Source organism: Condylura cristata, unplaced genomic scaffold (genome assembly GCF_000260355.1).
Source record: "Condylura cristata isolate star-nosed mole 26May11 unplaced genomic scaffold, ConCri1.0 scaffold00026, whole genome shotgun sequence".
In the NCBI taxonomy this organism is placed as follows: Eukaryota; Metazoa; Chordata; class Mammalia; order Eulipotyphla; family Talpidae; genus Condylura; species Condylura cristata.
Genome location: NW_004567127.1, coordinates 30,662,325 through 30,686,724, shown reverse-complemented (window position 1 = coordinate 30,686,724; position 24,400 = coordinate 30,662,325). Strand labels below are relative to the sequence as shown.

The 24,400-nt window shown below is 37.8% G+C and overlaps 1 protein-coding gene across 2 annotated transcripts in view; it reads right to left on the bottom strand.

Annotated features, from left to right (window-relative positions):
- The window catches only part of SOX30 (SRY (sex determining region Y)-box 30), a 32,300-nt gene extending 9,101 nt beyond the window's left edge, over positions 1–23,199 (bottom strand). Inside the window, exons 1-4 of one of the 2 annotated variants that reach the window (XM_004689832.1) lie at positions 22,212–23,199; positions 20,450–20,689; positions 19,091–19,270; positions 12,274–12,766 (exon numbers count right to left, since the gene is read on the bottom strand). In XM_004689832.1, coding sequence (XP_004689889.1) covers positions 12,274–12,766; positions 19,091–19,270; positions 20,450–20,689; positions 22,212–23,199 — 1,901 coding nt within the window. The remainder of the gene's footprint in view (positions 1–12,273; positions 12,767–19,090; positions 19,271–20,449; positions 20,690–22,211) is intronic. The other variant, XM_004689833.1, reaches the window with a different exon arrangement.
- Positions 23,200–24,400: the final 1,201 nt, after the last annotated feature.

The window sequence follows — 24,400 nt, the reverse complement described above, 5'->3', positions numbered from 1 at the left end:
GTAAACAATGACATCACCTCATACATGCTAAAATGACTACTCTTAAAAAGGCAACAGATGACAAATATTGTGTAGGATGTGATGAATAAGGAATCCTTGGGCTCTGTGGGTTGGAATGCAAACTGGTACGCCACTTTGGAAAACAGAATGGAAGATCATCAAAAAATTAAAAATGGAACTACTTTTCATTCAGCAATTATACATCTGAACAACAACAACAAGATGTAATTTCACCTCATGTTCACTGCAGTATTATTTACAATTGCCATGACAAAGAAGCAATGTAAGTGCCCATCAATGAATGGATATGAAAGTGTGTGTCTCTCTCACACACAGAGATATTACCCAGTATTTAAAGACTGCCTTTCTTGACAACATGGATGGACCCAGAGGGTATTATACTAAAGGAAGTAAGTCAGAGAAACACCTTATGATCTCAAAGGTGTGGAATCAAAAAAAAAAAAAAAACAAAAAACAAAACAAATAACAGAAGATAGACTAATAGTTGCTAAAAGGGGAAGGGGAAGAGATGGATGAAATGAGTGATTGTGGGCAAAATGTACAAACTTCAAGCTGTAAGATTAAAAAGTCCTGGAAATGTAATATATAACATAGTGATTATAGTTAATACTGTACCAATATATTTGAAAGTTGTTAGGAGATTATATTTCCTATCACAAGAAAAATTAAAAGTATATTGTGTACTTGAAATTAATACAATGTGTACTGTTTCTCAATTTTAAAAAGAAAAAGTAAAATATTGAAGTTAGACTAATATTGTCTCTCCCTGCAATTCTGTTAAATTTTGCTTCATATATTTTGGGGCCTGTTTGTTGCATATGCAGATCATTATAAATGATATATCATCTTAACGTAGTGACTTTTATCAAAATGTAATATCCTTCTTTGTCTCTCAACCATTTTTACATAAAGCCTATTCTGTCTAATATTATTAGCAAACAAGATATATATATATATATTAAATAATATAAATAGTTTATTTTAACATTATTTTGTGCCTTTTTCCATCTCAGTTGTAATCCCCACGGGCTTCCCATCACCAAATCACCTGTGTGCCATCACCATAGTCTAGTGCACTTCCCTCCCCCCACCACTTTTGATCCCATTCCCTATTCCACCCCCATAAAATGTATCTGGTATATAGTTGTTCATTATTATTATTATTATCTCGCCTGGTCCTTTATACTCCTGCTATGAGTGAAACCATCCGGTATTTTTCCTTTTCTTTCTGGGTTATTTCACTAAGCATGATCTTTTTCAGCTTCATCCATGCGGCAAAAGGCATTTTTTTTTTTTTTTTTGGCAAACAGGATATATTTTGATCATGCTTTTAATCCATCTTGCCAATCTTTGCCTTTCAATAATGCAGTTTAATACATTTTAAATGATTACTAATTAGGAAGAATTTTCTCTGCCATTGTTCTATTTATTTTCTATATGTCATATAGTTTTAATTCCTCAATTCTTTTTATAATTGCCTTCTTTTGTGTTTAATGGCTTTTCTTTTTGATTTCCTCATTTCCTTTTGCTATGTTTTTAAGTTTTCTTAGAGGTTACAGTGGGGATTATAGTAAACATCCTCAATTTATAACAATCTATTTAAATTGATGTAAATTTACTTTCATTATCACATTAACATTCTGTCGTTTCTAGGAAAAGGACAAACCAGAGATGCAAGACATTGATAAGGCAGATAGTGAGTGGCTCTCTTGTTCAGACCCCATGACAACTATAACCAAACTTCCATTGCAGCCTCCATAGATACTCTGATCATGCTGGTATTGCTGACCAGCCTGGAAACTTTGTCTTCCCAGGGGCTCAGGAATGAAGAGGAAAAGTAGTGTGTATGTTAGACAGAAAATAATCTGTATAAAATACAAAACCAAAGACATTTCCGTTAGCCATGCCTGGTTAAGTTGTTCATTAATTCCTAACAAGAAGCAATTGGAAGTTAGTATCAAGAGTCCATCTCACTGTATGTTATCTTTTATTGTGACTGTAACACAATAAAGTATAGCATTCTGAATTTCAATGGAAAAAAAACCTCTGTAGTACTGCCTCCTTTATATCATTGTCTTAATAAATTATATAATTTATACATGTATACATTTTTTATCCATTAACAGAGATTTAAAACTTGTTTCATGCATTTCCCTCTAAATTATACAGAAAAAAGAAGTTACTAACCAAATTTACTATAAAATTATCTATGCAGTAACCTTTATTAATATTCTTTCTTTGTTTGGCTTCAGGTTACTATATGATGCCCTTTTCTTTAAGTTAGGAATCCTTTAGTATTTCTTGTAGGGCAGGTCTAGTAGTGATGAACTTTCTCAACCTTTATTTCTCTGGGCAGTTCTCAATTTCTCCTTCAGTTTTGTTAGTTTTAAAATTCTTGATTTATATATTTTTTTCAGATCTCATTTACAATTTCTGATGAAAAACTGGTTGTTGACCTTTTTGAGAATCTCCTATATAAGATAAAATCACTTCCCCTTTGCTTTCAACATTTTCTCTTTTCCTTTGGGTTTTTTACTTTATATTTTGGGTTGGATTTATCCTATCTAGCACCAATTAAGCCACTTAGATTCATATCACTGTTCAAATTTATTATATTTTTGGTCATAATTTATTTATTAAGGTAAATTGTTTTACAGCATCATTTGTAAGTGAGAGGTATCATGAATACACCTGTTCAGATGTGTGTTATCATGTCACACCCACAATCAAGGGGCCCATTGCTCTCCACCGTAGTCTACTGAGGCCCCTCCACACTGCTCTCCACCCTCCCTTTTCCCCTCTGGTAGCTTCAATTTTGCAGTCAGATTTCTAGAGCTGGTGGGTTTGGTTCTGTCTAATCTTTTCTCGTTTCTCTATATTCCACACATGAATGCAACTACCAAGTACTTGTTTTTTTTTTTCCATTTGATTTCACTTAGCTTGATCCCATTCTGTTCAATCCATGTTGTTGCAAAAGGTAAGACTTCATCTTTTTAATAGCTGTGTAGTACTCCACTATATAAATATACGCCTTATCTTCCAGACCCACTCATTTGTTTTTGAGGAATTTAGGTTATTTCCATAATTTGGATGTTGTAAAGCCAATATTGTAAGTGGCTATTATAAATAGCCAATATTATAAATGCTGCAATAAGCATAAGAGTGCATATGTCCCTTCTAATTAGTGTTTTTGTGTGCTTCAGGTAGATACCTAGGAGTGGAACAGCTCGGTCTGAGGATAGATCTGCTTTCAGTATTTTGAGAAACCTCCATACTGTTTTCCATTTGACATAGACTAACCTACATTCACATCAGGAATGTCCAAGGGTTGTCTTTTCTCCATATCCTTGCTAATACTTATCTCTGGTTATCTTGGTATGGGTTATTCTCACAGGTGTGAGGTGGTCTATCACTGTGGTTTTGATTTGGATGTTCTTGATGATAAAAGATGGTAAGCATTTTTACACGTGCATGTTGGTCATCTATATGTCTTCTTTAAATACATCTCTATTTACCTCTTGTGTCTATTTTTTAACTGTTGTTTTGTTTTGTTGAATGAGTTCTTTGTAGTTGTTCCCTATCAGCCCCTTGTTAGATATATAATGTACAAATATCTTCTCCCAGTCAGACAGACAGAATCAATTTCTTTCTTCACCCACTTCCATTTGTTTTAAAATTTTAAATTAGTCCATTCACATTTTAACACTATTAGTAATAAAGTTGGATTTATGCCTGCCACTTAATTTTTTGTTATCTATGTGTCTCATGTTTTATTTTTGGCCTTTTATTCCTTTTTTTATAGTTTTCTTTTGCAATAAGTGGAGATTTTTTCCTATTGTAAGTTTATTTAAAATTTTTTCACTGTTTTTCTTTGTTATTTTCTTAACAGTTACTTTGGAACTAGCCATTTACAACTTATTAGAATCAACTTCATATTTATAGTAACACAATTCCAGTAAGATACAAAAATGTTGCTCTTTATAGCTGTATTCCTCTTCCCCCTTTATGCACTATTATTGATACATACATTTTAGTTATACATGTTACAAAACCAACAAATACATTGGTGTTATTATTACTTACATAATTTTATGTCTATTAAACAGGTTGCAAAGAGGAAAGTATGAATATAAAATTTGTTATATCACCTTTTATTTTCCATTTCTAGTTTTCTTCATTTGTTCCTCCTGTGAATTCAAGTTATCCTCTAATATTTCCTTCCTCCAAAATAACTTTGCTTCTGATACCTGATACCTCCTTGTATTTTTATTGTTGAATACATTACATTTCTGTTATAGGTTCCCCCAAATTATTTATATATTGTTTTATACAACCGTTCTTTATATATGTCAAAAGAAGAATGCACATTTGTGCCATCTTTTATAATTACATATTTACCTATATGGGGCTTTTTGTTTTTTAATTGTTTAGATTCTAGTTACCATCTAGGGTCACTTACTTTCAGCCTGAAGGACTTCCTTTAGTATTTCACATAATGCAAGTTTACTAGCAACTTCAGTTATAGTTTATCTGAGAATATTTTTATTTTGCCTTATTTTTTAAAAATAACTTGACTAGATAGATGATTTTGGTTGGCAGGCTTTTTTCAACACTTTAAATATATATTCTAGCCTTTATGTTTCTTATAAGAAATCAGCTGCTAATTTTACTAAGGATTATAGATGACAAATCTTTTAAAAGTTTTTTTGTTTGTTTATTTAACTTGCTTATTTATTTACTGCTCTAACAATTTATCTTTAACTCTGGCTGTCAGCTCTGGATGTCTTTGTGTTTTTCCTACTTAGAGCTCATTGAACTTCTTAAATGTACAATAATTTTTTTAATTGCATTTGGGAAATTTTCAGCTATTACGTCTCCAAATATTTTGTTAAGTTACCCATTTACTATAGGCTAGTGATGTTTCAAATGGTGGAATCTCCACTGGTTCTTCAATCCCATCAGTCCTCTAGGGGAAGACTTTACTGTGACAGTGGAAGCAATGTCACAGTTTTCAGGTAGGGACCACAGTGCTAAATCCCCTCTCCATTTTGTACTTGCCACAGAAGGAGCAAGTGTACTTGACATGATGGCTAATTCCATTTTTTTTTTCCTATTCTTTTTTCTCTCCTCTCTCCTATTACTCCTAATGTATGTATCTTTTTACACTTAAATGTGGCTCTGTTCATTTTCCTTTAGTCTTTTTTTCTGTGCCCTTCAAAAGGTATCATCACTACCAGGCAATTTGCAGCCTTTCTGATTCATTTTTGTGTCAGTTCAATTTTATGGTTGAGCCCTTCTAGTAAATTTTTCATTTTGGCTAATGTAATTTTCAAGTCCAGATATCCACTTTTTAAAAAAAGATTTATTTACATATACAGAACTGTGCTATAGGCAATAGGTGCGAGGGATGAGAGGAGTCACCAGAGACAGAGTGGGGAGCATAACAGGCAGACTGATGAAATACACTGCTGAGGGGAGGAGCAGGTGGGTCAGGAGAGGAATGCTATGCCATACCACGCCATACCATGTCACCCCCTGGCTAGGGGTCGTGCTACAGTGGCTGCAATAGCTTCACAGTGCTGTGCTTTAACCTGTTGTACCACCAGAGAGGGTCCCCCTCCATTTATTTTTTTGTTTGTTTGTTTTTTAAGATTTATTTATATATACATACAGAGCTGGGGTATAGGCAAGAGGTAAGGATGGTGAGAGGATTCACCAGAGACAGAGTGGAAAGCAGAATAGGCAGATCAATTGAAATGCACTGCTGAGAGGAGCAGTAGGTGGGTTAGGAGAGGTCTGCCACACCATATGGGTCACATCTCTGGATGGGGATCAAACTCATGCTGCAGTGGCTGTGACAGCTTCATAATGCTGTGTTTTAACCTGTGGCGCCACCGGGGAGGGCCCCATTTGGTTTTTTAATGCTTTTCATGTCTTAATTGACATTCTCTCTTTAGGGAGACATCATAAAAATTTCCTTTACTTCTTTAAGAATGATTTCTTCTAGTTGTTTGGATATATTTACCATGGTTTTCCTGTGTCCCTATTTTTTGGTATGTCTCATAACATTGTGTTAAAAATTGGACATTTTAGGTAATACACTGGAAACTTTGGATACTGATTCCTTTTCCCATGATTCTCAAGGGCTCACCTTTATTGTTGTTTATTTGTTTATCTGACCTGATCAAATGATTTTAGTAATTTCCTTTTCAGTGTGAGTACCTGAATGTCACTCCTTAGTAGCCACAGACTTGGACATGAATATAGTCACCCTGGGGTTACACTGACTTTACCAAGACTCTATTTCTTTTTCTGTGAAATTGTTTGTCTCATTTACTATCACATCCAACTGTCAGACTGATTGCTGTATTGTTTTCAACAATGCCCTGGGGTAGATATTGCTCCATAGTTTGATCCAATAAAATGTAAACAGTCTTTGAGGAGCCTTTGAGGTTTGTTCTGACCCCAGGAGAGCTTTTCTTAGTTGTCTCTATCTAGTTCTCTCTGTTATACTAGCAGACCTATGACTACCTTGCTGCTTTTAATTAAGAGCAGCCTCTTTTTATTTTCTTACCACCAAAATCCCATTGATTTCAAGAAAGTGCTTTGGCTTGAACTTCCCTACACTGTCAAGTAAAGTCATCTTCCCTCAGGGAGAGCTTCTGAGCAATCCATTTTTATGAGCTGACTCTCTTCCTTGGCAAAAACCACTGGTCTTCTTGGCTTGCCTTTCATAAAACATATCTCCCTTACTAGTGACTCAGGGTTATAGTAGTCCCTGAATAGCATCCCTGGGGTCAAGTTGCTCTCCTGTAAGTAGGGGCAAAGTGACAAAAAGAACATCTAGACCATATTCACATTCAATTAGCCCCTTTAAACTCAGAGCTAGAAGATAAGAAATTATATCCCCTGCTTAGGAGTTAAAGGGGGAAAGCTTGGTCATACCTGCCCAGAGGGGGTTACTGTCAAACTGAACAAGGAGTATAGGTGAGGGATGGCATATGTCATGGTTCCAATGCCATAGACTCTTGTTGTCCTTACTGAGTTTCAGGATATACTGCTGAATGAATTTTTTTGCTGCATATCTTTAGGATATTACCCAGAAATTTAAAATGATTGGTTTATTTTAAAGTTAACGTTAGCCAGTTGTGATTACTGGGAAGCAGGTTCATGAAGTCTTCATACCTTCAGCTCCAATATGGAACAGATACAGTTCCATATTGTAACTGATACAGTTACAAATGACTGGTATCTCAGATAAGCATTAACAAATTTGTCTTTCCCCTATTTCTTGCAACTGCCCCTTTGATAGCTTTGGCTTCTTCATGACCAGTCTCTCAGGTAAGCATTAACAAGTTTGTCCTTTCCCTACTCTTGCAATCCACCCCACCCCCCTTGTTTGCAGGTTTGTCTTGCATTCCAAGGAAAAGGGAGTTAACAGTTGAAAAAAGCAAGCTGGTGCCTATCTGTCTCCATCTCTGTGCTGACCCCTTCACCCTCCTCTTGGCAGTCCCTTGCCCATCTTCCCCCTTTTATTTCCCTTTTTACAAACAGCCCTGTAGCCTGCTAAAGAGCTGGACAGTGGTCTTTCAGACATGAGTCTGCTCCCTTCCCCTTTGTCGACACATTAAACCACGTTCCTTTTCCTCAAACTGTTTCTTTTTATTGGCTGAGGGAAACTGAGGCCAGCATTCAGTAACAGAACTCCCTGTTATTTATCTTGTTAATCATATTAATTCTATTAATATTCTTGAGCTAATTTTCTGGACATAGATGACTGAAAACAATTTGATCATTTTAGGTCTTGATTTTAGTATGTTTAGATGGAATTATAGCAACATGTAGTTTAGAGTTGGTTCAAATAAGACCCTTCTGAGTATTCAATACCTTACATCAAGGTTTTCTATAATATAGTTGGTGGGAACAAGCACTATCCCTAGTCCCAGTCACTGCTATCTCTGATCTTTCTGGAGACTCTTTTAACAACTATGAGTTGTTTTCCTCACAAGAATACACTGATGAATATTTAGCTGAATATTCTAGAAGGTGTCTATGCACCTGCTGGAGATCTTGCTCTTCTTAGCTTTCTTCTCTCCATATTCTATCTTGAGAAATATAGGTGCTTGCTTTCACTGGATTCCCAGTTTCCTCTCAAGTTGGGGAGACTGATAAAATCTGGTTGTTTCTTCTTGTCCCAAGGCTAATAGGCTAGTAAACTGAGAATACTAAAAGATTTATCTCATTTGCTTCATAATTCTATCCTTCATGCATAATGAACATTATCTTAAATATCATGTATTCAAAAAAATTTTTTTTTACTGTTTTCATTGAGGGTATATCCAGTTCCTATTAGTTCTCACTGGCTGGGGATGTTACTCTTATTATTATTAGGTCTACTGCCTTTTGTTCTTAATGAGTCCTTTCCTCACTTTCTATAATTTGTTTAAAGCTTATCTTTAACGACAATTTTCCCCCTTTGAAAAATGCTAAGTGGTCTATATGGTGGACATGTTCCTTAGGACAAGTGCTCCAGCTATATCACTATAGAATTTATTTGTATGCTAATTTCTCAGTGTGTCAAATGCATAGGGTGATTTTAGATTCTGAACTTATGTACAGTACAATTTGGTGTTTTGATTTTTAACAGAAGACTTTTTTCTTTGTTAGGGAGCCCTGGGTACAAAAAAAAAATTTTTTTTTTCTTTGTGCTTTCTCTGAGTCAGTGATAAAAATTTCCCATTCCTTTTACCAAACTTGAAAAGCTCTTCCAGATTTCTGGCCTTATCAGAACTTTAGTTTCAACAATTTGAGTTGATCAGCGTCAAGACCTTATTGCCTCTCCTTGTGTAAAAACACAATTTATAAATGTTGAAACATTTTTAAAAATATTTATTTATTTTTGCACAGAAGAACTGGGCAGCAGACCAGAGGTGTGGGGAATGAGAAGATTCACTAGAGAAGAATGGGGAGAAAAACAGGCAGACTGACTGAAATACACTGCTGAGGGGAGCAGCCAGCAAGACAGGAGAGGTCTGCTGTGGGTTAGCTCCCTGTCCTGATATGGAACTCAGGCAGCAGAGATGATAGTGCTGAGATTTAACTGATAGGCCATCAGGGAGGCCCGTGTTGAGACATATTTTAATCTGAAAACCACTTCCAGTACCATTTTACTAGTCTTCAGCTTTTGGTCATTTTGGCACAGGAGGATTAATTTTCCATTTGGTAGAATCAGCTAAGTATTAAATTGTTCATATTTAAAATCAATATTTCTAGATAGCACATCAGAAGGTTATTACTTGATAGCTAAAACTATAATGTTTTGGAACTATTAAGTTTCCTCCTCCCTAACGTAGCGCAAAAGATTGCTTATGTATATACATGCGCATTATTATGTGAAATGATGCCATAACTTCAATCATATCTTAAATAGATCTCTAACTCAGATAAAGGTAAAGGATAATTGCTTTAATCTTTGATCTCCTTGCCTAAGATTTTATAATCCCACAAAGGAACTCCTTGAAGTTACTTTCCCCTACTTACCTGTAATCAAATATTTATATGATCTGAATATTTCAAACTAATAAATCCCCTGTGATTTTGTCTGTCATATCCAGTATATCCCCAATTGCAGCAGACATTAAAATACATATATTGACCCAATGACCAAAAGCACAAGATCCTATATTTTTCTCTTTTGCAAGAAAGAGGAAGGCAAATGGGTAGGGAAGTGAAGAACTAGACTAAGAAATTAATGTAGCATAAAAGGAGAATGTTTCAATTAGCACAGCATAAAGATGGTTAAGATTTGAATGCAGGAATGTTAGCCCTCAGAGCTAGGAATCAATAGTTTTAAGGGTCCATATGTTCCATAAAATGACTCCTTGATTAAACCACCTAACCACTTTGACTTTTACCCCAGATACACAAGACAAAATGGGACTGGCATGAGTATATGTATACATGCATACATATATGTACATGCATACATATATATAATCATAGGCTCTTCATATCATAGATATCATATCAAGTTGGCATATTTGAGTTATATATTGTCATCACAATGATGGTATTAAAATGGTTGGATGATTCTTCTTTTGAAGATCAGATTCTATAGATTCTTCAATAGGAAAAATGAGAAGGAATTAATTTTGTTATTTATTTAGACTGGCTGAATTTTACTAAGATAACCTATCTCAACAAGCATAAGTAAGAGTATCCATTTCCTTGGGGAAATTGTCAAACACACACTTGTAGAAGTTAGAAAAGCAATTAATATAATGTGTAAGGCTGGGCTTCTGTTTTGTAACATTATATGCAGCCTAATACATACAGCTGAATACTGCTCTGACTTCCTTAAATGAAATAAAAATCCAAATTGTATTATTAACTCATTTGATTGCTCAGTTAGCATTATTATCAATTAGCAATAATGTTACTAAAGAAATGGTATATTGATGTTTTCTAAGAAGTCACTTTCCAGAGCTCCCTTTGAAAATTGTTCTTTAAATTATCAGATGATTCATACATTTAAAGTAAAATCCTATAAGCCCAGTGACAGGTAAAGAAGATTAACTTCCTAGTATTGTATCTATTTATAAGGAAATGTTACTAGCCCAAAGTGGACCTGACTACATTATTTAGTATTCAAAAATACCAATTTTCCATATGATTCTCCGTTAGCAATAACAGCTGCCAATCAAAAGAAGTCATTACACTGAGAGTTCTGACTTACATATTGAAGAAAACAAATACAGAATTCAAAGTCAGACATATAGGCCTAAATTGACTACTGGCTTTGTCATTACTAGCTTTGTGGCCTTAATATAGCTATTCAACATCTACTCAATTGCTTTATCTGAAAAAGTAGGCAAGTTATATACCCAAGACACAGGATTGTTGTGAGCACTACTTATAAAAATGCTACTCTCAAAATGCTAGAAAGAAAAACAAAAATTAGTAACAAGCAGAATGGGTCACAGACTAGTTGCCTCCTTTTATCCTTTCCTATGAGTAAATATTGTTTAGACTCTTGGTGTTCCTAAACAAATTGCATAATATTTGCATAGTTATAATTTGTGGGCCTTAAGTTTCTAACAGTTATCATCTTAAAACTACTCACATAGTAAATTCCATTTATGTCCTTAGCACTCTCTGATAACTAAGAAACCATTGTAAAATTTCATAAAATCCCAGATCCTAGTCAACAGCAGTTATGAAGAAGATTCTCAACCTTTAGTTTTAGGATGCTCTTGAGGTTTGATTCCTTAAACTAAAACACATGTGAAAGCTGCCAAAGAAAGGGAAAAAGAACCTCCAGGGGAAAACAAAACAAAGTCCAAATATGAAGTTTTCACTTTCTCCTCACTTGACCTCCTAGTTCCCCTTTCTTCCAGTCCCAGGCTGAAGACTGGGAAGCAAGCAATCCCATAATAAAGTGTTTTCCTCTAAGGTATTGATAAGTAAAACTTTCTAAACAAGTGACAGCAGACAATTGGTGTTAAGACTTGTTACCCAATAGAAACCAACACAATAGAAACCATTGTACTTAGAACTGACAAATCCAGGTTTAATACCACTCTATCAGAATGCTTGCAAGGGAGTTAAATCTCATCACTCCAAAACAAAAAGTTACACATTTGTTTTCCAAAGATACTTCTCTATGAAAATCAATTTATTTGGTGCTTTGTATAGAAAATGTTTCCTTTTGTTGAAAAGAGCACTGAGAGCAACTATAACTTTAGGCAAGTCATTTATTTAACCTCTCAAAGCAACTGCTCTCTTCTATACTCTTGCTGTTCAGAGTGGCCCACAAACCAGCAGAATTGGCACTACTCAGGAACAGGTTTGAAATGAAGACTATCAGGATTTTAACATCCCAGACCTACTGACTGAGAGCCTGCATTTTAACATCACACATGATTCATATACATACAAAAGACTAAGAAGTAAGATCTATAAAATAAGGGATTTTAACTAGATAATCTCAAGACCCATTCCTTATAACTGAATTTTCTCTTGGTCTGACAACATTCACTCTCAGATGAGCTTGTACTCTCTTGGCTCTCTAAGAGCTCCTTTGGCCCACCACCACCCAAGTAAAGCTCTATGATTGACGCCTACTTAGCTTCTGATCTAATTAAGATTCCAAACAGAATTATGGAAGTCAATTTTTCAGCAACAAGAAGTAAATAAACAAAAATTCAGTAGCTGTATCTATTTTCGGTAAAAATAAAAATGTTGGTCACTTACCTTGATGGGAAGTAGTGAGGTCCAGGTAAGAAGTAAGGATGATGAAAAGAAAATCGAGGTGGCGTCCCAAACAACGTGGCTGGATGGCCAAGGGGAGGGGGCTGGTAGACGTGCGAGTGTGGAATGGGAGGAGCCTGGGTCATTGGAGCACTTCGGGAACAAGTGGAGACGCTGGGGTACTCCTTGGGAGGTTGGATGGTGGAGGTGGCGAATCTGGCGTGGGCAGTGCTTGCACTGGTTGGAATCCTGTTGGTGCTCTCCAGAGAGACTGGTGTGGGTCTTTTTACTGAACGACTGGCTCCAGAATGTAGCCGGTGATTGTCCGATTGGGTCGGCCCGGCAAAGTGCTGGGGTGGGAGTGCGGGGCGAAGGGGCAGACTTGGAGCCGGGCTGGTCACTTGCGCAGCACTAGTGACGCTGGGCTGGAAAAGAGTGATGGGGCTTGGGCGCTGGACTGCAGGTGTGGGCAGCTGGATGGCAGGTGGGGCTTCACCTTTAGAAATAAAATAGCACATTCAGGCATTCATTGTGTCACTCCGGCTTTTCATCAGTAACATTTAATAAACTGCAACTGAATGTCTTCACTGACCACCTTTCCTACTCAAGTTTTTCTTTCCCACCTCGATTCAAAGTGACACAGAGGAAAGACCTTTTCTATTTTATTCACTGCTGATATAACCAGAGCTCAAAATTCTACCTGGAACATAATAAGCTCTTGACAAATATTTTTGGATGAAAATGAATAAAATGAGTGATTGAGTAAAAGTGAATATACACAAATGCTGATGTGTATATAATATACATATATACACAAATGTATACACATGTATATATATAATGTTTCTAAAAGAAATAATACATTATTGACAGTGCTTACATTTAAAGAGAGGAGCAGGGACAGGAGGCTATGGGAAAAGCTAGCAGCCTTTCATTATATGCCTATTTTATTTTTTCAAAATATATTAATTTTTAAAATATTAATAGATACCTTAGGATAGTGATATGGTCACTTGTCTTTCACTATGTTAACTAAATTATACATTTATAAGTTATAAATTATTAACTTTTAATTTAAAAAAAAACTAAAGAGGCCCTCCCTGGTGGCACAGCGGGTTAAAGCACAGCACTAAGAAGCTAAAGCTGCTTCCGCATGAGTTCGATTCCCGCCTGCCCGGGAGGTGACCACATGGTGTGGCAGACCTCTCCTGACCCGCCCGCTGCTCCCCTCAGCAGTGTACTTCGTTGATCTGCCTGTTCTGTTCCCCACTCTGCCTCTGGTGAAGCCTCTCACTGCCCCTGCATCTCTGGCCTGTACCCCTGTTCTGTATGCACAAATAAATAAATAAATATTAAAAAAAAAAAAAAACTAAAGAAACAATTAGTAAACTATTTTCATCATATTGTTTTCAATGTAAATACAAAAGCAATTCCCAAAGGACAGTAGGACCTGATGCTAAGATGTCAACATCATGTGACAAGCATGAAAGGCACATCATCCCGGAGCACATGAATAATATGGCAGAACTGTTAAAAGTTGGTCAATAGCCACTTACTTGGTCTATTTCTGAAGAAGAGAGGGCTTCAGGTAAATGACACATCTAGTCTAAGCTAAACTAATCTTTTCCAAAGAAATACAGAGAGCAATGGATTCATGATCTAATTTATTCCAGTGCAGTTAGGTCTCTGTTAGTAAAGGGGATGCAGCACAAGAACAAGCTACCACCGGAAGCTGAAGAAAGGTGGGTCTTCAGTTAGTCTTGCTCAGGAATGACTTTTCCTTCCTTTCCTCTAGATAAGGTAGACAAAGCCTCCCTTAAGCTCACAGAGAAATTAATGGATATACCCTGTTTCAAGACGACCTCTGACCTGGAGAGGATGTCAATGGAGCGGTCCTGATCCTCAGTGGATGGGCTTCTGTGGACTAGGCCACCCATTTCTGAGGCACAGGCCACAGTCAGGCCTTTCCTGAATCAAGCAAAAGTGCTTTCCCTACTCTGTTTTCTCTAAGAACTTGTACATCTGTCACTTACGAAATCTTTGCTTTTACTTATATGTCTGCCACCTCCCTCACCACAATAATAAAAAAATAATAATAAAAGAACTGGGACTTTGGGAGCATGAACTGTTCTGTGTTATTCTAATGAGACTCAGTTTAGTTGAACCCTGTGATTCCTCCCTTGAAAAACCTTAAGATAAAAAGCTCCATCACCTTTCAAGGAGTTTTCAAGCCAGATCTGTGTTTATTATGGACCTAAATTTTGTTGGAATGGATTTTTAGGCAGTGGAGGTAGGGAAATTATAACAGTATGAGAATGTTGGAGGATTTTTCCTGTGTTTTGGCTAAGGTAGACAGACCAAAATGATATTATGTCTAATAAAAATATGTGTAATAGTAGTGCTTTTAAAACTCAGTATTTTTTAAAAATCCATTCAGAAGAATGAGAGATGTTGCTATACTAGGATAGTAAGGAAAATCAATTTCAGACTTGAGAACTAAAATAAAAGAAAATGTCTCCTCCGAAACCATTATATGTAGACAGGCTAAAATAAGTATATCTTGTATCAAAGTTCCAGAGCCCTTTAAAATAAACAAATATAAATACTTTAGAAAATGACAATGCTGGCATAACTGGCATGAAAGACATTTGATTTTTAAAAAGGTATTTGAAGAAAATTCTGGGCTGTGATGCCATTAGCACTTTCAGACACAGGAGAAGATATCAAGATATGGCATAACTGGCCATAAAGTAATCCTAGATAAGATAGGTTCTAAATGATCCTATCAAAAAGTAAAAATAGTAGTATTTATATCTCTCCTTTCACAGTTATTTTATGAACTCTTTAATAATGGAGACTATATAAATATGTTTGTATTTTGTACCCCAGACAGTGTGATCCATAATCAGCAGTTACAATCATCACTTAGATAATGAAACAGGAATGCAAATGTGGCACTGGAATTCACTAAAGACTGAGGAGACATCTGAGATGAAACATTCACCAAAAACAAGTCAGAACACCAAAAACTTATACTGCCAGGCTTCAAGTAGTTGACTTTATTGGATAAAATTAGCTGGGGCAAATCTGGTATAGGGCAAATGATGCAACCAACAGGTTAAGTAGAATACACAACACAACAAAAGCAGCACCACTAGGAAGCAAATAATAGACATCAGTTACTAGAAAATGCATGATTTGCATGTGAAATACTAGGCAGCAATGATCACCACATATTTAATGTCCTAATAAAAAAAGATCAAGGAGGCCCTCCCTGGTGGCACAGCGGGTTAAAGCACAGCACTAAGAAGCTAAAGCTGCTTCCGCATGAGTTCGATTCCCGCCTGCCCCGGAGGTGACCACATGGCGTGGCAGACCTCTCCTGACCCGCCTGCTGCTCCCCTCAGCAGTGTACTTCGTCGATCTGCCTGTTCTGTTCCCCACTCTGCCTCTGGTGAAGCCTCTCACTGCCCCTGCATCTCTGGCCTGTACCCCTGTTCTGTATGCACAAATAAATGAATCTTTAAAAAAAAAAAAAAGATCAAAGAAAGCCATCCTTGAGTCATTGGGTATTTAGAAATTCAGATCTTGGTTCGAAAAAAATAAAAGGCTGATAGGGATATGTGAAATTAAAAGAAAAAAAAGTGAAGATTATTTAAAACCTGGTTGTGCAAGGGTTTAAAGCACAGCACTAAGAAGCTATCTACAATCACTGCAGTAAGAGTTTGATCCCCAGGGAGGTTACTCACCTGGAGCAGCAGACCTCTCCAGTCTCACCTGCTGTTTTCTTCAGCAGTGTATTTCAGACAATCTGCCTGTTCTGCTCCCAGTTCTGTCTCTGGTGAATCATCTCACTGCCCCCACAACCCATACCTCTGGTCTGCACCCTAGTTCTTGAATGCATAAATAAATACATCTTAAAAGGAAAGTGAAGGCTATTTTATACTTTAAGGCTAAAAAAGAAAAAATGTGTCTCAAAATTAGAAAGTTCTAATGACTAAAGGATCAAGTAAAAAAGAAAGACATCTTTTTAAAATGATGCCCAAGTTTGCCTAAATGTGTAAAATGGAGAGGCTTAAGTGTGGGAGCCATATGCAAATAAAAATGCTGGCATTTCTGAAGGAAAATTGCAGTCAACTGAGGAACCTTAAAATCAATACTCTTGAAATGCTTTTACAAAAGAAGAGTATCAGTGGAGCAGTCACTACAGTAGAAAAGAAGAAAAGACATCCGAAAGGAAGAAACAGATACTCAGTAAACTACTCCTGACTAAAGAAGACCTTAAGATTTCCCGGTTCCAGTTCATGTTCACAGCAGGAAGTTTAAAATACCAGATCAACTGCAGTCTAATAGCAAGGTAATAGGTGTTCTAATACAAATAAAAAAATGAATAGAACTAGATTTCAGGGGGCATTCACCTAAGAACTGTAGAACTCAAAGAACTATGAAGATACTAGATAATGTGGATAGGAAAGGTTTCTCTGTCAGAGCATTTTTGGAGTCAGAACATACACATACACACACAGCATATTAATACACAAAGCATACAAAATTGCAAACAGTACCTATATAAGATAAATTGTACCTCACTAACTTGATATCTTTCTGCAAGGGAATGTACCAAATCAATTTGAAACATAAAATTACCATGACTTTATATTTAGAATATAACATAAAAATGAAAAATTTTAAAAGTATAAAAAGTCATATCTATGGATAAGAGATTGAAAATATGATCTCTTCCCACCGCTTACAGATCTGCACTATAATTTCTTATTAATTTCCTTTTATTTAATGGTTTTATACATGATGTAGAGTAAGAACCATGAAAGTTCCAAATTTGCAAGTTACATAATGACTAGCTGATGAGAATAAAAGAATGTATTTCAAAGCTATATGATTGGCAGGATAGCAGGCAGGTAAATATCTTTAGCTACTAAGAGAAACAACTCCCAAGTTATGCTTATAGGATAATTACCTTTACTTATCATTTGAGATCCAAAAAAGGAATCATTACTAACATTATGCATCCCCCAAGTATTGGTAAGAAAAGCAAAAAGCAAACAAACCAAAGATCATTATTTTCCCTTAGATTTGATTACTATTGTATATGGTTCTCAAATATTTCCTTGTAATTCTGCCTGAGCTATGTAAAGACAACATCATGGATGCAAGCAATTACCAATGTTAGAAGAAAATATTCCAGTTTCTATTCACCCATATATTTTTCAGAATTACATAAAATTAATACATTATACAAAATGTCAACAGTTTCAAGTAAGAATAATGATAAATTTGTTAGAAACAAATTTTTACAGATCCACCTATTCTGCTCCCCACTCTGGTGAATTCTCACTTCCAGCATCTCTTGCCTATACCCCAGTTCTTGTATGCATACATAAAAATAAATACTGGGCTTTCCCTGGTGGTGCAATGGGTTAGGCACTGCACTATGAAGCTCCCAGAAGCCACCTTAACACGAGTTCGATTCCCAGCCAGGGAGCTGACCCACATGACACAGCAGATCTCTCCTGACCCACGCTCCCTGCTCCCCTCAGCAGTGTATTTCAGTACACTGCCTGTTCTGCCCCCTAGTCTGTCTGGTGAATCCTCTCACCCACCACACCTCTGGACTGTACCCCAGTTCTATATGTATAAATAAATAAATCTTTAAGAAAATATTTTTAAAATTAAAAATAAAATTAAAATATGAATAATTTAAAAAGCCCTTTCATTCAAATCCATAGATCACAGCTATAAAAATATTGTGAGAGATTGGACTATGGTGATGGCACACGGGTGATCTGGTGATGGGAAGCCCAAAGGGCTTACAACTGAAATGGAAAAGGCACAAAATGATGTAAAAATAAACTATTATATTAATTTAAAAAAATAAAAGAAAAAGAATTTACCAAAAAAAAATATTGTGACAGAAAACAGATTTTAAAAGCAGGAATAATAAATAACAAAGGAGGGCATGGTAATTATTAAACAAACGTGTACAACTTATTTTCTTGAAAAGATAAATTTCTTCAAATTTTCTTAAAGAAAGCACTGAAAATGCATAAGATTTTAGTAAGTCAATTTTTGAGCTACCTAAACCGTTCAGCACATAGTAGTTACTTTATTTCTTGAAATATATGAGCAAGTAGAAACTGGAAAGAGCAAGTGGTCAATGGAAAAGGTTTTACATCCAGGATGGTTAAAAACAGGTTCTAAAAGAATAAATAGATGAATAGCTCTGTAACAGATTATGAGGACATCAGGTTCTCAATTTTGGGCTATTAAAAGGAGCAGACAGGAAGGTACTATATAGGAATGAGAATAGAGGAGGAAATTAGGGAAAGAAAATATAATGAACAAAAGCAAAACATTGAATAAGAAGTGGATTATTTCCATTGTTTTCTAGAGCAGTGAGAGAAAAGGTTCTTGACATATCAGTCATTATTACCAAGTCCCAGGACACAATGCCTTTTACTCCATTAGCCAAGCATTCTTAAATGATGATAGCGCAAAGACACTCCTACTCCTATTGAACTATTTCAGCCATTTCCTGCCTAGCTTATGGGCTCATCTGATTTGCTTAAAAGGTCTGAGGTTTTACTCATGGAATATTTGCTACTCTGGCAAACCCAGATCTTTGAAGTCCACTTCATTTTCCCCTTCTCTTCTCCAATGTATTCACTTTTTTCTTCTTTTTCTTAATATTGTTTTTTTAAATTTTTAGGTTAACAGAAATAAAATCTCAAGTTAAGAGGTAAAGTTTTCATACAGCTATTAAAAAAAAAAAAAACAGTAATCTGCAATGAAACTAACTCACCAACTGGATGAGTGATGGTGTTCTGTAGGCTGGGAATTACCACAGAGTAGGTAGGTGAACGATAAGGATAAATTGTTGTAGGATTTGTAGAGATGATATTCTGTGTGGTACCAGAAAATACATTGGAAACACTTAGCGGGAAGCGTTTTCGCTTCCCTGGACGAGGCTGATAAACCCAACCTATAGAGGAAGATAAACTATCTTTAATTTGAACATATAGACCCTAATTAGCCTTTAATTAAAATCCTTACATTAAAAACCGAAAATAATGCCAAGTTCTTTTTAAATAGGTTATTCACTAAAACATCATTTCCAGTTCTATGATATATTTCTGTACATGTTAGCACGTCTATCCTTAGAGAGCCTAACTACCAGCCAATGTTGTAACCTATAAACCAAAGGAAGAGCAAGATCAAAATTCTTATACCCACAGACATACTAAGTCTGTAATAGAATTATCATAGATGAGTGTGAATCCCAAAGCTGTTGTCTATCTATAAATCAATATCCACTAAGAAACTATTTGTTTCTTCCTGCTTCCTATTTTCTATGAGCAATTGCCTATAACGTACAATGAAATGGTCATTGTTTTTATGGCTAGTTCAGGAATAGTCACTCCTCTAGATGCTTCAAGTCCACAAACAACCCATTTACTTTCTAGTCAGGAGAGTGGAGTTATGGCAAGTGTGGCCACTCACTGTATAACCAGGAGAATAACGGATCCCCTGTAGTTGCTGACTCTGACCACCCTGGTACCCCAACATATTTCTGATATATTTTTTTAAAAATCCTTTTCCCATTTTGCATGGATATGTTGGCCATAAACTGTGCATTTACCCAACTGTAATCTCAATGAGCCTCATTCCTGAGGAGGAATAAGGTTCATTTCCAACTCTACCAAAATGAGGACAAAAATACCTCAGAAGGTAGGACAATGCTCTGCTACCATGTAATATAAAAATAGAGGGGTGTTAATTCCTGGATTTTCACTGTTGTTAAGTATGCAAGTATGTTTTTTCTGTTGCTATGGTTTCAACACTTTAGTTTCTACTATATTTGCCAAATCATTTCCATTTCAGAGCTTTAACTTTGTTAAGCTTTATCTCTACACTTAAAACTACATAAAACCAAATGGCCCCTGGTTTGCATTAGTAGGCAAATACGAGCCCAGATAGCCTTCTACTTAAGGAACCTTAAAGCCCAGTATCAGTTTGTTACTATAATGCAAGCCACTATTCTTTTCACTGTATACACCAGGGTTAGGAAAATAATTACACATTTTTGTCTTTCAAGCTCAACCTAATCTTTACCTAAATAAAGAAAAATTAGAAAGAGGATTTGTGCATTTCATTTGATTACCAGGAAATTCCTCTCTGTGTTTTTCTTTAATCTTTTGTGCTTCATCATAATAGGGTTTCTTTTGTTCTTCACTAAGTTTGTTCCACTCTAACCCGAGCTGGACACTGATCTCTGCATTGTTGGCTGCTGGGTTAGCTTTGGCTAGTGCAGGCCGGTGGATCCTTGCCCAAACCATAAATGCATTCATAGGTCGCTTCACATGACCATTTCTGTCCTTACTGAAGGGAGTATCTGGTATTCCTACATGACAAAAATTGAGAGACTAAATTAATGTGCCACACACACACACACACACACACAATTTCCAAGCTAAGTGTACCTCCATCTATATTTAATTTTTTAACATCCGGAGAAAAGACACACTTCAATATAGTAAAAGAACTGCCAGTATTCCAGAACTTCTTGTAATCCCTGAACTTGGCATTCCAAACTTTAACTTAGAATGGCTCTTCTTTTTCCTCAAAAGAATATTATTGAAAATATTATGGAAGTGACAAAGTGACATTGTAAACTGTTGGCTTATTACTTCTTTGAGCTTCATTAATGTCTCTAACAACAATTAAGACATAGCTTATTGCCCATATAAATGATCTATTATTAAGGGTCAGGAACTATTACTACTCATGAGTATCATCTTAGTCCCAGGTAGGTATCCCACTATTTGAAGGGATGCATTTTCATGCCACTATTCCATCCATTCAAGAAAAGTTTTACAATATTATAATACTATGTTAGTAGTATTGCATTATGAAGGTAAAGTTCCTACCAATGTGCGCTATCAACAGAGCCCCACATCCTGGGAGAAAAATAAGACTTTTGAGAGTCACAGAGCCAGTTCCTTTACAATAAAGGAAGTCAACTAAATCCTCATTTCTCACATAATTCATCAAAAACAACTCTTACATTCTTTCTTTTTTTATATTGCTTCTCTTATTTTAAGGATATTTAAGATATAAAAATTTTGTTCAGGCACAAAGAATGAAGTAGGTAAAGAAAGCAATTTTCTTTAAAAAATGAAAACAAAGTTTAAGAACAGAATCCAAAGTAAAAGGGTGTGTGGTGAGGAAGAAACAGAGAAGAACAAGCAAAAACCAAAAGTTAATGAAGATAATGTTTGTACAGCATTCACTGGTATAAGGTACTGTCAGAATCGCATCTTAAAATAAGAATTTTCTAACTCTGTATTTGGAAAATGGAATATTTCTAGGTATTATTGAAACCATAGCCATGTCTTTGAAAAAGATTGCTTTAATTTGTCTCACAGCATTTTTTCCCATTATTTCTTTAAGTTAGCTTTAAGAATACTAGTGTTATGTTTGATCATGTACTGATTTCTTCGAGATAGTGTTTACTATTTTAAAAGACAAATCTGACAAATCTATAAATTCAGTATCAATGTTTCTGTTTAATTATTACCATTTTATCTTTAAACATCACTTTCCAGTCTATGTCTTGGTACATGTAAAAAGCATTGAGCTACAATGTTTATGAACTGAAGGTTTGGTGTTATCTGGAAAGAATAGTTTTTGTGTGTTTATTAAACATTCATCTAGTGGACCTTAGGGTTCTGATTTTTCATGTTGGGGAGTATAGACCCCGTGGGTGTATTTTACTGGCATTTGCACGAATCCCTTGGAAGTGCTACCTGTGCAGAGTGGGCACTGAGAAGAATCCATTCCGTGATCTGATTTTCTACAACCGACAAGTCAGCTATGGGGTGACAAAGGCAAGGTTTGAAACAAGTTCCCCTCTCCATTAATACCTGCATCTGAGGGCAGCACGGTGAGCGGGACATCTTTGGTTTCAATTTTTACAGAAGGCTCCAGTAAAGACTGCATTTTAATAGGCACTGGTGTCAAGGGGACCTTGGTCAATCGGATCAGCTCAGACGGTGGAGGCCCCTGGAACTGGATCCGGGCCCCAGGGGGTACGGTGTGGAGCGTCAAAGGGATTCTGAGGTCCTGCTGGGGCGACCCAAAGGCACCTGCTGGCTGAGGCAAGAGCACCTCCTTTCCACCGTGCACCAGGCCATTGGCTGCGGAGTCAGAGCTCAGCCTGCAGTCCTCATGGAGTCTCTCTGGCTCTTCGGTCTTGATGAAGCCGTCACGGAGCACCGCCAGGCTTTTGCCATTTCCACCTCTGGCTGCATCCCGTAAGGCCGCCTCTGCCTCCAGCTTGCCCTTTTTCTCGTCCCCGCGACGGCAGTCGAGGCCCGGCCCGACAGCGTCCACCTTAGCCCCCCTGACTGCCCTCCGCAGCCCTAGAGACGGGTCCAGGCCCTGCCCGGGTTCTGGCCTCTCGGTCTTGACGTGCGGTGCCCGCGGCGGCCCCAGGTGCGCGTCGGGCCGGCCCGGGATGCAGTCGGCTGCTAGCGGGGGCGGAGGCGGCGGCAACAGCAGCAACTCTGGTCTGAGCGACAGCAGCCGCGCCTGCGCAGGCGAGACAGCGACGCCTTCGTCCCGGCCTGGCGGCAGGGGCGGCCCCGGTGGCAGTAGCAGCACCTGCTCAGGCTTCACTTGCAATAACCGTCGGGCTGTGGCCGGGCCACCCGACGCCGGGGCCTCCCCATAAGATGAGGCCACTGTTGCGATGGCGGCCGCGCACGGGAGTGGCGGCGACGGAGGAGGCTCCGCGGCCGCGACCCGGAATGGGCCGTCGAGGGGCAGAGGGGACGGCGCAGGGCGCAGAGGGCGCGGAGGGGTCGCCCTAGGCAGTTGGCGGGACGGCGGCTCCGGCCGAGCCCTCTCCATGGGGGAGGGGGCGCCCTGCCCGGTCCTGCCAGGATTGTGAGCTCAGCCGTTTGTTGCCCACTGCCCCATCCCCGCCCCCACCCTTTCGGTTAAAACCCTTGCAGGACCTGCGCTACCCAGAACCCTACGCGGTTCAAAAGCCGGCTTCCGTTTTGGCCTCGCCCAATCAGCGGCGCCTTAAGGCCCCCGACGGGCCAATCACAGATGCAGCCCCGGCCCCACCCGCCCTCCACACTCTCCTCGAGGGAAGCCGTCGAATTATCCTCGGTGGTCTAGGTGGTGGCACGTGCACCCCATTTTCTTCCTCTCACTCTCCCTCTCTTCCGGAATTCTCTTCCGGCTGTTGTCCTTAGTTACTGCTCCACCCTCCGGAGCGCAGGACAATGGTGTGGCCTAGGAAACGCTGCCAGTTCCATGCCCTCCACCCCCGGAGGGATTAAGTCGCGTGAGTGTCGCACTGGGTCCGGGAACCTGGCCACTTGCTGGCGGTTTGTGCCTTGAGCATCTTGGTGCCATTTCGTGCCATTACAACGGGAAGGAAGTGTTGAAGCTCTTCAGGGTCCTTTGGGCTTCTCTGGCAAAACATGTCTAGCTCATTCACGTCTTCAGGTTTCCACCGCCATTGATGTTGCAAGCATCCATCATCTGTCGTCTGGAAACTGCTCAAGGCTCAGTAAAGTCTCCCTGCTTTTCACCCATTTCCCACCACACTGCAGCTGCCTGTGATCTTTCAGATATACAAATCTAGTATTGACTTCCAGTTCTGGAGGTTTGTTATGCAAGATCTGTGTGTCTATGCTAAAATGAAGGTATCCAAGAGGCACACTCCTTCTAGAGGCCTTAAGGGGAAATCTCTTGCCTCTTTGAGTTTCTTGTGGCTGCTGTCTTACCTTGACTTGTGACCACATCGCTGCAATTTTTGCCTCTATTTTCACTAAATATACATGTTTGTAATGCACTACATGCTTGTAATTCACTACATGTTTGTAATAGTGTTTGTGTTCATAGGTAACTCAAATACCTTCTCCAGATGTTGAAGATTCATACAAAACTATAAGTCCCTAGAAGCCAGTCTTTCACAGGTTGTGCGGTGACCATTGAGTTTGATGTAAATGGTCTCATAACAGGTTATTTCCTCCTCAGATTTCCTTTAGATTTTACTCTAGGTAATAATCCAGTTGACAGTGAATCAGGAGTTAGT